General features: G+C 37.3%; 1 protein-coding gene across 1 annotated transcript in view; it reads right to left on the reverse strand.

Moving 5' to 3' along the window:
• Positions 1-17,494, reverse strand: part of FBXL17 (F-box and leucine-rich repeat protein 17) — a 449,858-nt gene extending 432,364 nt beyond the window's left edge. Inside the window, exons 1-3 of the mRNA XM_005866472.2 lie at positions 17,299-17,494; positions 3,356-3,478; positions 1,835-2,092 (exon numbers count right to left, since the gene is read on the reverse strand). Coding sequence (XP_005866534.2) covers positions 1,835-2,014 — 180 coding nt within the window. The 5' untranslated portion in view covers positions 2,015-2,092; positions 3,356-3,478; positions 17,299-17,494. The remainder of the gene's footprint in view (positions 1-1,834; positions 2,093-3,355; positions 3,479-17,298) is intronic.
• Positions 17,495-17,500: the final 6 nt, after the last annotated feature.

Consider the following 17,500-nt stretch of genomic DNA (forward strand, 5'->3'; position numbering starts at 1 on the left):
ACGTTTAAAGGCTGCTAAATTGCGTTGTTTACCCATATCTTCAGAAAAAGATCACTTCTACTGTCGTGGTAAACAACCTGCTTCCCTATTTATAATGGTCTGGCCCTCTAGCAACTTCAGCGCGAAATTATAGCTAATTTGCCTACAAACGTTAGGTGGTCATAATAATCTGGCCACTCAGTGTATATAGAAAAGGCATTTTCTTTCTACTATACCACAATAGCATTTCATCAGAAGAATGAGGCTAAAATAGGAGACCCTTGCTATTGCACAGTCTTAAGCATAGGAAATTATTACTCTCCTTATTGCAGAATAAGGTTACTATATAATTACTTAATGTAAGGCAGTCACTTAAAAGAATTACTTCAGAATGAAAAATATTCAGATTGTTTTACTACTTCTATTAGATTATTACCTTATATATAACTAATTCATCATTCAGACACCATGCAAATCTGAAGCAAACATCTAACCTATCATAAATTAATGGGTTCCAAAATACCTCACATTCTAGGAAATATTTACTTAGTCTCAAAGTTGTCAATTAATTCATATGTAGTCTTTAAATTTAAGGATCTTCATTTTTATTTCTAACTTCATCTCAGATCAGATTTAAATCTAGGACTTTACTGACACTCGTTTTTATTGGGAAGTGCATCCCAATTCTAAATTTAAACATTATTCCTAACAGTTCTTAAATGGAATTATTAATGAATCCTTTCAACAAATGTTGGTCGAGGGTACTGTAGGGAGAGTGGTAATGTGCATGGCTTCTGCCTTACTCGAGGTCTAGAAGAGTACAGTCTACTGCAGCCGTGGGCAAACTACGGCCCGCGGGCCGGATCCGGCCCGTTTGAAATGAATAAAACTAAAAAAAAAAAAAGACCGTACCCTTTTATGTAATGATGTTTACTTTGAATTTATATTAGTTCACACAAACACTCCATCCATGCTTTTGTTCCGGCCCTCCGGTCCAGTTTAAGAACCCATTGTGGCCCTCGAGTCAAAAAGTTTGCCCACCCCTGGTCTACTGGCTGGTAATGTGGAAAGACAATAGTGGCTTTGGAGAATCCAGGCTAATTCTCAGCTCAACCACTTGCTAAACATTAGGCAAACTCATCAATCTCTCTATGCCCTAATTTCTTCCTTTACAAAATGATTTTAATATCAACTATTTTGCAAAGTTATTGCAAGAGCTAAATGTAAAAATACAAAAAGTACCTAGTACAGTAGTAGGAACACTACCAAATATTCAAAATTTTCACAAATTCGGGGTTTGCCACATAGAATCTATTCAATATTCATTGACAAGAAACCTTAAATACCATTGCCAAAGGGAGTAGATCAAACATAAAATATATTATGATACTACTTCTAATCCAATTATTAAGCTAATAAATATGGATGATTACCACCTTTTTCTTCATTTTCTACTCCCTACTTCATTTTCTACTTCATTTATACCTTAAAACAGGTATTTCAAAGCATATAAGCATGTCATTTAGTAACATAAAAGTTAAAGGTTAATTTTTAAAGCTCCATGCTAACCCAAACTGCATACTATTGTTACCTAAAGCAAAATTTGGTAAAAAGTTTAAGTAACAAAATAAATAAATTAATAAAATGGTTGGTTACAGAAGTTCAGGTACTCACTCCAAAACACAAGCACGTTAATTTATCAATTATAACAACTGCACAAAAACCCAAACAAATAATCATGTATGTATAAAAAAAAAAGACGACTTCTTTTAGTCTCTTGGAATTATTTTTAACACAACAATCTTTTAAAGTGCTGCTACAAGAAGACATTTTGAGTTGAGATGCCAAAACTTACCTGTTTGAGTCCTTCATCAGTTAGTTTGTCCTGGTTGCCCACATGAACTTTCTGAAGTAAAGGGCAGTGAGAGGCAACCGCAATAATGGAGGTGTCAGAAAGCTGTTTACACCTGTAGGCTGTATACCTAAGAAGTCCAGGACACTTAAATGCTAGTACACATACGCCAGTATCAGACATACTGCGACAATCAGAAATGTTGATTTCAATTATATTTTGACTCCTTGATGCAATTTTTTCCAATAATTCATCAGTGACCTGTGAGAGAAAAAAAAAGCAATAAATTTAAACTTCTGCTAAATGTAGAAACTTATTTTCTATTGTTTTATTAAATTTCCCCCAATAAACAATATAACTAGATTATTGCATGAAAACCACAAATGAAAGAAAATCTTTCTACTTAATATTAAAGGATAACAAGAACTATGATATAATAAAAAACATATTTGGCTTTTGTCTCTGGGTCCTTGAACAGAGCTCCTAAAACCTTGGAATTTCTTGAGTGATAGTGGTTATGTTGGAGTTGGCTTATTCCAACTCACAAGATGTATAATATGTACTTCTTTCCAAATCAATGACATCACTACATGCAGTGACATCACATTGGTAGCTTGAAATTAACTACAGTAGGAGTATTCATACCACAGAAAATGGCAAATATTACAAATAAGGGCTTTTTATTTGTTCATTCATTTTCAAAAGCCAGTTGTTACATATTTACCAGCACACCACTACTAACAATATCATAGAAGGATTTAGAGCAATTTTAGTACTCTAAAAAAATCCTATTCTTATTGGATATTTTTATATATTTCCAATGTCAAGTATTGGCAAACAAGTTTAAAGGAAGGATTGCAAATGGTTTGCAATAAGTACTATTAACTCTTTTTTTTCTTAATGTATGCTAGCATATAAACATTTTGGGCAGCCAGGCAATGAGGAGGATTAGAAAATTCTTCATAAGTAAAATTAAAACAAATAAGTTATCTTAGCCTATTTTGCTTCTATTACTTCATCTATAATAACAGTATAAGGTTAGCATTATTAATATTGTAATAATAATATATTAATAGGGATAATAATAGTGCAACTCATAAGGTTGAGAAGATAAAATGAATTAATATGTAAAAGCCAGTAGAACAGTATATGGCACATCAGCAGTACTATATAAATGTTTGCCATCATTTTCTACTATTAAACTGATATTCATGATATGACCCTTCCAAAAAGAGAAAAGTTTGTTTTAAAAGGGTAATGAAAAATGAAAATGAACAGGAATAAAACAAAGAGGATTAAGAAGCAACCCAAAATTACCAATCCAAACTAGAAATTATCTTCTTGACCATAAGAACCTAGTTTTAACTTAAATTCACACACAAAAATACTAAAGCACAGAATTACAGATTATAGTCATTTGAATTATCTTGAGAAACTACAACATGAAAGAAGTAATGTCTGAAGAGGAATAAAGTTTTTTTAATAAATCAAATTGAGTGTTTCTGAGAATTAGATTACATGTACCTGCTGACGACTACTAAGATCCAGCTGCTTCCAAAACTGGAAATCTAAACAAAGGTCACGCCAGTACTTGCAAACCAACGAGGCAGAAAGGCAACGTTCATCCAGGGACAAATTGGAAAATATCTGTGAATATAAAAGAAGCCACACATGTGCTTAAACATTTTAAAGGCTTTTAAAAAAAATTAACTTTAAAGCACAAAAACATGTTGAATACAAGTAGCCATTATTAGAAGAGTCAATGTTAGAGACTGTCCTAAAGAGAAAAACATGGTATGGGAGTAAAAAACATGGACCAACATTACCTTTCACGTAAGAAAAGGAACAAAGGGGAGCAGGGGGATACGTGCATGCATGTGTATATGCATGTGTGCATGTGTACGTGTGTGCGTGTGTGTGTGTGTGTGTGTGTGTGTGTGTGTGTTTGCCAATATTTAAAAAAATTAAAAGGACAGGCCAAAAATTAATTTAAAAAATACTCATTTTAAGGGAAGGGAGAAAAGGCTAGAAAAGAGAAAGGGATGAAAGGGAGACTACTCTGAAGATACCCTGTTTTACAGTTTTGACCTTAGAACCAGGTGAACATTTTATATGATTTTTTTTTAATGTCATAAAAAGGAAATTTTTACCTTGACGATATTTTTTCCAGAATTTCATAAACCCAATTAATCCCAAGAAAACGATCACTTATACCAAATATAGAACATCCTACAAAATATGTGATGACTCCTCAAAAAATCAAGATCACGAAAAACAAAGGAAGGCTGAGAAAGTATCAAAGACAAGAGGAGAATAAAGAGGAATGACAACTAATGCCATCGTGAACTGGAAAAAGGCCATTTACTTTAAAGCACAAAAACATGATGTGAGACCAATGCTGATCTCACACTTCGGCAAAGGTATCGGAGTATTGTAAGATAATTAATTTAGGGGAAACTGAAAGTGCGTGAGGAATATAAGAGGAGTCTGTACTATCTTTGTAACTTTTCTGCCTAAAATTATTCCAAAATTAAATGCTTATTTTTAAAAGAGTTTTAAAAGTAAAAATTATTTTTCAATGGTCAGGATTAGGACCAATATTGATTTGTTAAAATTAAGAGACGTTATCACAAGTACAATTGTGGACCATACTGAGATCCCGAATTGAACCAACTATAAGATACTTCAGAGACAATCCGATAAAACTGAACATAAAAGAGATAGTAAATGACTTAAGAAAAATTATTTCTAACTTTTTAGGTTGTTATAATATTATTGTGGTTATAGTATTACTGTGGTTATATTATTTTTTAAAGTTATTATCCATTTTAGATACAAACTTTAGTGTTTATGGTGAAATGATATATAAGATTTGCTTTCAGATACTTTATAAAAAAATGGCAAAAGATAAATAAACTAAAAAAGGCAGAATATTGAAAAACTATTGAAATTAGTGGAATGATACATGGGGAGTTCATTATTTTCTACTTTGGTGTGTACATGAAGATTTCCATAATATTAAATTAAAATTTGAAAATTTTAATAAGAACATGTGCTCTACACTATATTGTTTTATCTGGTTTGAATTATGGCTGTACCATTTATTATCTATATAGTCTTAGGCAAATTACCTAACTTCTCTGTACCGTAAGCTCCTTATCTATAAAATGGGAATAATATAGTTTTTACCTGATGGAGTTACTGTGAGGACTAAAGGAGTAAACAAAGTTTTTGGAACAGCATCTAGAACAGAGTAAATAGTATGATTCTTATCATAACTGTGACCTAAAATGATACCTCTATACAGTCAAATGTTACAGAAATCTAAGCTAGAATCTCTACTATGTTTAAATCTTGAGCATTGGGACAACTGCCAACTGCTGTTCCTTCACAACTATTTTTTGTCCTCCAAGGGTTAAGTGGAAATAGGCTTTAGAATCATTGGCAGAGATGTAGTTAAGCCCACTACAGCCCCTCACCCCCATTCATGACAACTAAAACCACTGGACAACATAGCAAAAGCAATTACCTCGGGACTCCAAAAGATTGATAACATATGGATTGGGGAGGTGAGCCAAACTTAAAGAATGACCAATAACAGGAATGAGTTTCCTATGTTATTTTTCCTTTTCTCTACCAGTGTGGAACTGAGGATGGCCCCTGTACAGAACTACATGACAGGCATAACTAATGAAAACAAAGAGAGAAAGCCATCTCTCTGGACAGCGGGAGGACTTCTGTGAAACAGAGAATGTGGGAAGAGTCCCCATTTGGGGTTTTCTTTCACTTTTCCCTATTCTCTCTACTGGCCATGTCCCAAATTCAGCCTCAGTCACAGAGCTGCAATGTGGCAGCTGTGCAGGCACCTAAAATTCTGTAAGCCCATCTTTTTGCCAGAAGCACCAGGAAAAAACTCTGTAGACCAAAGAGTGTGAAAGGAACCTCCATTACCTTTTTCTTACCACTTCATCATGTAAACAGCCCAAGTTCTACAAATATATATAGTAGCACAGGCATATAACACACGATATAACTCTGAGGGAAACTCCATCTTTCTATCTAGAGAACCAGGAAAAGAGACCACTAGGTCAAAGAGTATGAAGGAATGATCAAAGGAGAGATCTGGAAAGAGCACCCCTAATTCAGTGAAAGAAGTGACAAAAAAACCTGAGTTAACCACAAAGCTACACGTGTGCAGAAGAAACCCAAAGTAGCACAGCAATGTCTTTGAAAACTGAGGTAACAATGGAATCACAGGCCAAGGAAAATAAGATAGAAATTTCAGTCTAAACATAACATTTCTGATCCCTGGCAAATCTGATAAATCTAGACATTCATAAAACTCAATGAATCCCAATAGGATTAACTCAAAGAGATCTACACTATGACACATTATAATCAAATTGTCAGAAGACAAAGAGAGAACCCTGAAAGCCGCAAGAGAAAAGCAATTTATTACATACAAAAGATTTTCAATCAGATTAACATCTGAGTTCTCATTAGAAACCATGTAAGCCAGCAGGCAATGGGATAACATACTTAAAGCGCTAAAAGAAAAACTCTAAACCAGGAATTCTATATCTAGCAAAATTATCCTTCAAAGATGAAGGTAAAATTAAGTTATTTCCAGAAAAACGAACATCGAGGGATTTTATCACCTACAAGAAATGCTAAAGGGAATCCTTCAGATTGAAATGAAAGAGCACTTAAAAGCACAGTGGCTTGAAAGCACACCCAAAAAAATCAAGAACACCAATAAAGGTAAGTATTTATGCCGGTAAATATAAAATTCAGTATTAATGTATTTTTGGCTTTTACTCCAATTCTAAATGATTGAAAAGACAACTACATATAATAATAATTATAAATCTATGTTAATCGTATGGACACAAAACATATAACAACATAAACATAGAAATGTTTTTATATACCATTTAACACTAAATTGGTATTTGTAGTGTAAATGCCTGACATCAAGCTTTTAATTGCCAAGACATCTATTTCAAAAGACATCAATCTTGAATAAGCATATTGTTAGTTATATGACACAGCTACTAGCAAAACAACCAGATAAGGAACTAGGTCACCACCACCCAAGAAGGTCTGACCTTCAGAAAGGCCTGGGTAACCTAGACTAACTGACCACTTGAGTGGCCTCATTTCTCCCTTCCTGCTCTAATTCCTGCCCAAATTCCTGCTCTTGTGCTTTAAGTTCACCCATTAAAGTAAACCCGCAAAACCCTAGACACCCCACCCTTGAACCTTACTGAAGGCAGAGCCCCAAGTCCACATTCTCTCTCTAACTATGACCTGACTATGTGGACCCTGAGTGTACCCTATTGCCCTCCAGAATCTGCAAGTAGTAAATCGTGTCCCTCAAAGTTCCCCGATGGTTCCTTGATGAAGCGTATCCTGCAATCATAATTAAGAACCGAAAGAGCAGGCCCAAACGTAAATAAGGCCCTGCTGTAGGAATGTCTCGAGCTTTCTAGGACAGAGGTGTGCCTGCGCAAGCACTGTAGGCATTTCTGACCAAGGACACGCCCATCAATAGGCTTCAGACCAAACAGTACAATATTACTCAAAATGAGATTGTTATAAATTATGCTGTTAATTATAAACCTCAGGGCAAATGCTAAAAACGTAACTAAACACAGTCATAAATCACTTAACAGGAATATATTCTGAGAAATGTGTCACTAGGTGATTTTGCCATGTAAATATCATAGAGAGTGCACTTACACAAACCTGGATAGTATAATAACCTACTGCACACCTAGCCTACATGGTATAGCCTGCTGCTCCAAGGCTACCAACCTGCACTGCATGTTACTGTACTGAATACCCCAGGCAATTGAAACACAATGTATTTGTGGAGATCCATAATCTCCCTGTGGGTTGGAAAGAGCACATTCAGGCTTAGCCATTTTCAAGTCGGCTTTGGCCCTTGCTTTCTGCTAGCCACACCCAGATCCTCCTGCAATGTCAATAGTTTCACAGCAAGCCAGAAATAAAAATGGAGAGCTTATCCTTCCATGGTTGTCTTATTTCCAAGGTCTGCCTGTTAAGTTCCTAGCTGATCCCCCACTCATCCCACTGGCACCAAAACCTGAGTCTTACAAATATGTGGATTTTCCCTGTTTGTTTTCCACCAAGTTAATCACTTTTAGTTGACAAATACAGGTTTACTCATTGCCCCAAAATGACACAGCCTCTCTGGCATCAAAGATGCTGGTTTTCCAAACTCTGGTTTTTGCCAAAAGTACTGGGGCAGAGGGCTACAGAAGGGGCCTCATGCAAGAATGTAGACTTCCACTATTCTCACCTGAAGCTCTAGCAGTTTCCCTAAGAAAAAAAAATATGTTGTCTGCCTTTGGTCAATTTCCAAAGCCCAGATAATTTAGGGCAATTTTGTCCAGTTTGTTTTTTTATAGAGAGGAGTCACCAAACTCTTCATGCATCCATAGCTAGAAGTTCCTCTCTTATGGATATTTTTATGCTCACCTTCCTCATTTTACACATGAGAAAACTGGGACTTAGGGAGACTACATCATCTGTGTACAATTAAATCACTACATGGATTTAAAGGGCTAATTTTTCCCTTAACAAATAGAAAGTATGTGGACCATGGTAAGTATAACAAAGAAGCACCTTATTTAAAATATGTCTCACTTTGGACAGTACCGTCTTGAAACATTAGTTTTCTCTCATGTAAAAGTGAGATGATTGTTATAAACCACAAGTAATTGACTAAATCTGGGTGGATCTATATGAGTTTTCTACATCCAAGTGAAAGGAAATTCACTAAGTAGGTAAAGGAAAGATAAAACCAATACCAAAGATGGATAAAAGTAAAAAGACAGAATACTAAGGACCCAGCTAAGCCACATGGGAATTACAAAACCACACAAAATGTAAAATAATAAATGTTTGTGGTTTTAAACTGCTAAGTCCTGACATAGTACGTTGCACAGATATAGATAACATGTTTAAAGATTCCTGCTTTCATCCAGCCATAGTGGCTCAGTGGTTGAGCGATGATCTGTGAACCAGGAGGTCACGGTTCAATTCCCGGTCAGGGCACATGCCTGGATTGTGGGCTCGATCCCCAGTGTGGAGCATGCAGGAAGCAACTGATCAATGATTCTTTCTCATCATTGATGTTTCTCTCTCTCCCTCTCCCTTCCTCTCTGAGATCAATAAAAATATATTAATTTAAAAAAAAAAGATTCCTGCTTTTCTTTGTCATTAAAATGCACCCATATCCTAACTCCTCAGAAAACTACCAGTCGTCCCCAAACTATCTTTGTAACAAACATCTGTGCACATGTCCCTACATTTCTGTGGGAGGCACTGAGACATAAAATTTGTTCATTGGCTTTAAGATTATATAGTCAAAGGCAGTTCTGAGTTATCTTTGGTAATATGAGATTCAAGAAAAAGCGTTTCAAAGGTCACTTTGAAGAAAAAAAGAACACAGGTCTGTAAAGGACTGACCCGGAACAACATGTTTGAAGAATAAAGAAAACTCCAAGGGGAGCGGGGGTGAGGGAGGACACTGGAAAACTGGATGGCACGTACATCAAGCCAGGAAATGGCTTACTTTGACAGAGGCCCATCAGCAATTGCTTGAACATGACAGAAGTCCAAACTCCATTAAGGATGTAGAAAATCCAGGATCTATCATCTTAAATCTTTTGCTTTTCCATCACTGCCCTCACATCTTTCATAGTGTGAAAGATGGCTTACTCTTAGTTTACCCTTGGAAAAAGGAAAAGGAACCAAAGGACAAGCAGCTGCCTTGAATGGTATGACTTGAAAGTTGTACACATTGCTTCCACTCACAGCCTCGAACCTAATATTTAGTCACACAGCCACACCTATCCATGAGGGGCTAAGAAATGTGTCTAATTAAGTAGTCACGTGCCTAGCTTGGATTCTGTTACTAAAAAGAATATAAGGGGAATGGATACTGGGAATCAGCAGTGACTTGTAGTCATGACCTGGATTGAAAACAAACTTAATGTTCTTTTTTTATTTTAAAGATTTTTGTATTGCTATTTAGCGAGAGAGAGAAACATGAATGTGAGAGCAAACCATTGATAGGCTGCCTCCTGCACACCCCCTACCAGGGAACAAGCTTGCAACCGGGGCAGGTGCCCTGACTGGGAATTGAACCAGTAACCTCTCAGTGTATGGGATGATGCCCAACCACCGCACCACACAGGCCAGGGCCAAACTTAATATTCTTGATCTTAAGTGGCAGATCTGGACAACATAACTAAGCTATTAATTATCAGAAAATGTATGTCATATTATTGATATAACCTGAATTAATCACTACCAGGCTGATATCCATATATTTCTAAACCGTGAAAGATTCTTGGGGTAGGAGGCATGAGTTTTCTTTTCTTTAATTTATTTTTTATTGAGGTATAAGTGACATGTAACATTATATTAGTTTCAGGTACAACATAATGATTCAGTATTTGTGTACATTACATAATGATCACCACAATTAAGTCTAGTTACCATCCATCACCATACCTAGTTAGAAAGTTTTCTTTTTTTTTCTTGTAAGAACTTTTAAGATTTCTCTTAGCAACTTTCAGATATGCAATACAATCTTATTAACTATAGCTACCATGCTGTATATTATTTTCCTATGACTTATTTATTTTATAACTGGAAGTTTGTATCTTTTGAAAGATTCCATTTTTGAGTGAGACATTAGTATATCAGAAGATTATTTCAGACTGAAAAAACTTCTAAAACACATTGTTGCTTAACACTTGGTCATACCTATCCCGTAGAATCTTATAGTACTTAAAAATCAACAAAACCAATACCTACTTTGGACCATTTCATATCTTGATGGAGAAATCATATCTGCTATAAAATATTACTGCAAAAAGGAGTTAAGGTTTATGAGCAGGCGGGCTGTATACAAATTATATAAATATTTGAAAAGAAGTAACGTGGAGTAGTTTTCTTTTTTTTTCTTTTTATTTATCCTCACCTGAAAATATTTTTTCCATTGATTTTTAGAGAGAGTGGAAAGGAGGGTGGGAGGGAGGAGAGAGAGGGAGAACTGGAGAAACAATGTGAGAGAGACATATCCATTGCCTGTAGCTATTTTACATTGACTATGCTGGGTGTTGTAAGAGATAGGTATTAAAGGTGCAACACAATATTCCAGACTACATGTTTTATGATGCCAATTTTTTTTTAGAAATTCTTTTTTATTTTAGAGAGAGAAGAAGGGGGAGGGAGGGAGAGAGAGATGTAGTAGATCAGTTGCCTCCTGTATGCACCCGACCAGGATTGAATCCACAAAGTCAGATATTATGAAATTTAAATAAGAATAAGTTTTATTCTAAACCCAGTCACTAAAGAGTTTCGGTGGGGGGAGGAGATACAATGAAATAATGTATCTTTTGACATATGTCCATCATTCTTTGAGGACTTCCTTGTGTCCTGGCACAAAATACTCTCCAGTGGTCGGCAAACTCATTAGTCAACAGAGCCAAATATCAACAGTACTTCTTCAAAATAGACTCGCCCAGGCCGAAAACCGACTTCTGCGTATGGGCCACGAAGTTTCAATTGCACTGTACGTGTGCCCGCACGTGGTATTTTGTGGAAGAGCCACACTCAAGGGGCCAAAAAGCCACATGTGGCTCGCGAACCGCAGTTTGCCGACCACGGCCTAGGGCAGTGATGGCGAACCTATGACACGCGTGTCAGAGGTGACACGCGAACTCATTTTTTTGGTTGATTTTTCTTTGTTAAATGGCATTTAAATATATAAAATAAATATCAAAAATATAAATCTTTGTTTTACTATGGTTGCAAATATCAAAAAATTTCTATATGTGACACGGCACCAGAGTTAAGTTAGGGTTTTTCAAAATGCTGACACACTGAGCTCAAAAGGTTCGCCATCACTGGCCTAGGCTCATCTTGTACTTTCCTTGTCCTAGCCCTGAAATTGCCATTTCTCTATGGAGCACTGATTCCTTTTATTGGAGAATGGGATTTAGAAGCAAAGATGTGTACGCCAAATGCACTCATTACTATTGGGTACTGATGCTCCAAGACCCTCTCAGTGGCAGAGCTTCCGTTTTATGCCCATTGTATGACCTTACAATACCACTTGGCTCCAAACTGGCCAAGACTTGGGCAAGACTAAAATAGGCTATTTAGCCAAAGTCAAGTAACTCTTATGTTAATATTAAATGGTTCTATATTTGCCTTCGCTTATCTCCCCTTACATTCCTTATCATTTATACAACCTGATACTCCAAATTGGCAAAGAACTACTCAAGGTTATGCCCTTGATAGCTACTCAGTATAAGGCAAAATTTACAGACTTCTTAAAATGAAAACAAATCACACCTTTTGGTAGCCTGATTAAGTTCATCAAGATTGCTTTGCATTCTTCAGCAAAGAAAAATCTTAAACCTGACTTCCTCAGGACACTCCATTTCAGTGCTGACTAAAACCATTCCTAGAACGCCAGAGACATACCTTCTACACGAGAGGTTATTTGGTACTGGAGCCTTAAATCAAGCATTCAGGAAATGCTACAGGTAATTTACTCTTACCCACTAGTAATCTACATTCAAAGCTTTAAAAAGTAGTATTTTTTTTCTTTGACTCCTATTTGCATTGCTTTCATCCTTGTTAGCATACCTGGGGGGAAAAAATAGATCAGGTATGTAAGCTTTCCTCCAAAGCCCATTTCTCTTATGAAACTCTTCCTTAAACACTAAAGCAACCTGGTGGTAATAAAGCTGTAAAAATAAAAGACTTAGCACCTACTGACACATTATCAAGGGTGCATGCATGGTGAGGTGACTTCCTAATGGTGCTGGTGGATTTTGGATCTCTCACCTGGTTTTCTTTGGAAAGAAACAGGTCTGCTGGCAGAGAACAAGATATCTAAGCACAGCACACAAAGTCTCCAAAATGTAAATACAGACCACAACATAACCAGTTACTCAAACAGTAATTACAAAGAAATATATTCCACTGCTATCATTTGGTAAAACTGTTGCATAATGGTTCTACCATATAAATATCTAATTGTGATATTAGTAGGTAGAATTACTTAAATTATAAAGGCAACAGGTAGCAAAGATCGAAGCTAGCTTATTTGATTCAAAACAATCCATTAACCACTCAATGAGCAAATGTAACAGACTTAAGTGCTTAAAAAAAATACTACTCTCACAGCTGACCTTTGAAGACCTAGTTCCTGCTTCTCAAATTCTTATATTAAAGACCACAATTCAACCCTACAGACCCAATTTTAAATTAATCTATGACTCATGATGACTTAGAAGTCAGTCCTCTGGTGTAAGCTCCTCCTCTCCCCACTGTCCTGCCCCTTCTCCCCATTCAGGAATCTCTTTCATAAAATTTCTGAGAGATTATTCAGGCCCTCCCACACAGGACGTTGAAAAGATGGAAACACTAAGCTGGAAACACTAAGCTGGGTGCCAGTCCAAGGTCTGCCATTCACTCTCTGAAATGTCTTGGGGTAAGTAAGCCACTTGACTTCTCCAGCCTGTATCTTCATGCATAAGACATGAGGAAAGACTAGATGCTGTCAAAGGTCTCTTCCTGTTCTGAAGTTACATAATTATGGTTTCCAGTGAGGCTCACGATTTCAAGAAAGAACTAATTTCATTTCTACACAGCTCTTATTGTTAGAAAGGACTTTCTAAATTTCCAAATACAGACATTCTTCAAACCTGAAATTCCACTTCTTGACATCTACCCTAGAAAAGTATGACCTCGTGTACATAGAAAAAAAAATCTATTAGCATCATTTGTAGTAGCAATTAATTAGAAACATCCAGTACTAGAGAAATAAATACATGTGGTGTAACACTATGGGATACTATGCAGCAGTTAAAAAGAATGAAGAAAACCATATCCTCACTAATGTGAAAAGACCTCCAAACCAAACTATAAACAAACAAACTGCAGAACATGGACATTTTGATGCCATTTATAAAGGAAAAAAAAAACTATGAAGGTTTACCCAGGACTTTCTAAAATGAGGGGAATGTTCTGGATCTGCACAGTCCACACAATAGTGGCCAGTCACCCATGACTACTGATGTGGCTACTGTAACATAGAAACTGAATTTTCAATTTTATTTAATTTTAACCACTTTAAATTTAAATATCCACATGTGGCTAGCGGCTATTGTACTTGAATGTTTCCAATGGAGATGATGGATTTGTGCTTCTCTATGCAATAACCCTTCCTATACTGTAAAAAGGAAAGAAGAGAGGGAGGGAGGGAGGGAGGGAGGGAGGGAAAGAAAGACATAGCTGCCTAAGTCTTGTCTTCTCCAAGCCAAACACTTCCAGTTCTCACCAGAAACAGAGCCAGAAACCTCTCAACATCACATGGCTCTGTTATAGCTCAGAACAACTCTGAAGTCAAGATATAAACATTTCTTAGACACTTATCTTAGTGGTACGGCATATTCACCCAGAGTGTCAGCCCAGACTTCTAAACATTTGGTCATTCATTTGTTCATAAATATTTACTGAGTGCTACTAAATGCCAGGCACTGCACTTAGGGGAGGGCACACAGCAATAAACAAGATCTATGTCAACAGAGCCTATGCCCCCAAAAGCCTTATCCCTGAAAATTCTATTTGGGCTGGTAAACACAGAAAAACCTTGACTTCGATTCATTCCAGACAGTACAACTCACTTGTTGCTGAATACAACTAGGACCATGAAACCCACGTAGACAATCTTTATTCCAGTTTCTAATATAAGTAAAACATCTCCATATCATGTCCAAATTCTCCATCACAACAGGGCAAGTCTAAGGAGTAATTCCCAAAAGTCCCTTAGACCAAGTTTTCAATAGTCCACAGCAAAAAAAAAAAAAAAAAAACAAACATGAAAAAGAACAATGTAGCATATAGAATAAGTTTGCCTATGGGGATTCTCTTTATTATGAGATCATGTCCTTTCTTCTTTCTTTTTGTATTAAAATGTTCCCTACCTCATGAAATAACCAGTTTTGGTAGAAAGCAGGAAATACCTGGTTTTTTATTTGGTTTGTGTTTAAACAGTCTTACCTGCCAAATAACAAGACAGCAATCAATCTTCTATACCAAATATTTGTTGATATTTTTTTTGTCTATGTCATCCACCAATTTAAAGGACTCAAGAAAGTTCCCTCTAATCATACAACTTGACAAAAGAAAGATAAACAACCCAATAAAAAAATGGGAACGGACCTAAATAGATACTTTTCGAAAGAGGACATAAGGAAGGCCAAGAGAAATATGAAAACATGCTCAAAGTCACTAATCATCCTAGTGATGCAAATCAAAACAACAATGAGGTACCATCTCACACCTGTCAGAATGGCTATCAATCATCAACAAATCAACAAATAAAAACTGTGAGGATGTGGAGAAAAAGGAACCCGAACCCTCGTGCACTGCTGGTGGGAATGCAGACTGGTGCAGCCACTGTGGAGAACAGTATGGAGTTTCCTCAAAAAACTAAAAATGGAACTCCCATTTGACCCAGTGATCCCACTTCTAGGAATATATCCCAAGAAGCTAGAAACACCAATCAGAAAGGATATATGCACCCCTATGTTCACAGCAGCACAATTTACCATAGCTAAGATTTGGTAACAGCCTAAGTGCCCATCAGCAGATGACGGGATTAAAAACCTGTGGTACATCTACACAATGGAATACTACGCTGCGGTAAAAAAAAGAAGGAATTCTTACCATTTGCAGCAGCATGGATGGAACTGGAGAGCATTATGCTAAGTGAAATAAGCCAGTCAGAGAAAGATAAATATCACATGATCTCACTCATTTGTGGAATATAATGAACAACATAAACTGACGAACAAAAACAGATCCAGAGACAGAGAAGCATCAATCAGACCGTCAAACCTCAGAGGGAAGGGTGAAGGCATGAGTAGGGGGGTGGGGGGAAATGGGGGGATAAGGACACATACGTAATACCTTAATCAATAAAGAAAAAAATTCCAGATTAAAAAAAAAATCGTCTAACTCCATAAACAACCAAACAAAAAAGAAAGTTCCCTCTGCTCTAAAATGCACATCCTGAACACACAAAGGAGGCAATTACTCCTCCAACAAATATACCTCCATAAGAGTTAAGTCATTACATTTTGACACAAGTAGAAGTTAAGCTTACCCGCCCCCCTTGCTGTATAATTTTCAAGAGCAATAACATCAAAACAAAACAGATAAAAACACAGGATTATCAATGTGCAAAAAGTCTAATCACACAAAGTATATCCGTGACAGTAACAATTGTAATTGATGACAGTTACTTCAGTAACAATAAAAGTAGCCAAATTTTTATCTACGTTATTTGGGGCTGGCCTTAAGTATCATCCACTGTGAAAAAGGAAGATTACATGCATTAAGCTCCAGAAAAGGGTGGGAGGGGAGAAGAGAGAAAATGAGGGAAGAAATAACTTGTTGATAATAATAATACAAACTATCACATAATTAAGTTTATCACAGCAATGACAAAACTGCAAATTTGACTTAGTATTTGAAAGTGAGACAAAGCTCCCACAGGACACCCACCTCTTCTCCACTCACCCATTCCCCAACAACAACAAAAAGTCTCCCCTTACTCTCCAGAAACCTGGATGCTTTTATGTTAAGGGTTAAAATGTAGGAAGCTAATACAGCATAGCATAAACAAGAGGGTTTTCCACTCAAGCAGGCCTAAATTCCCAGGTACGCCTCTTACTCTGCGTGTGACCCTGGACAAGTCATTCAAGCTCTGCAAGCCCCACTAGGCTGTAAGCTCCCTAGAGCAAATACCACTTGTAGATGTCTGCCTTTGGACTGTAGGCACACAGTATGAAAAATCAGTTCCTTCTTGTATACAGTAATGATATTAACAAAATCTGCCTCACAGCGGTAACTGGAAGATTAAATTAGATATAATGTATATAAAGCTCTGGCATAGTGCCTGATCATAGTAGATGTTCAAAAAAAGTTAAGTGTTACTGACATCAACGAGCATCTGTCAAACCTGAAAGTAGCTCGAAAACTTTCGGATTCTAATATATAAAGTCTATACCCAGTAAGGGCAAGTTGCTCAATTAATAAAAAACATGTCACAGAAAACCTACAAAGAGTTTCTAAACCACTTGGGCTGGCGATCTAATAACAGATGAACCCTGAATTGTGCCCAACAAGCCCAAGCTATTAAAAGACATTCAGGAGATGCCAAGTTTTTCTAACTTCAAAAAGTAGGCCATAAGCATCCTCCCCATCGGTTTCCCAACCTCCCCCCTGGGCGTCTCTGGCTGTCGGGGAACCCCGTCCTCAGCGCTTAGAGGGAGGGGAGAGAGAACCCCGAGGAGGGGCCGGGTTGGGGGCGAGCGCGCATCCCCGCGCCATTCGCCCAGACCCACCTTGAGCAGGATGGATGGCGGCAGCTGGTTGATGTCTGGGGTGTCGGGGGGCGGCTCCCGATGACAGTCGCAGGGGTTTTCGCGGGGCTCCTGACAGTCCGTGTCGCCGCATTCGTGCTGCTGCTGGGCTGGCGAGGGGGCGGTGCTCCCAGCTCGGACAGCGTCCCCGCCGGCCTCGGAGGGGGCACCTTCGGAAGCGGGA

The sequence above is a fragment of the Myotis brandtii genome, unplaced genomic scaffold, assembly GCF_000412655.1.
Source record: "Myotis brandtii unplaced genomic scaffold, ASM41265v1 scaffold230, whole genome shotgun sequence".
In the NCBI taxonomy this organism is placed as follows: Eukaryota; Metazoa; Chordata; class Mammalia; order Chiroptera; family Vespertilionidae; genus Myotis; species Myotis brandtii.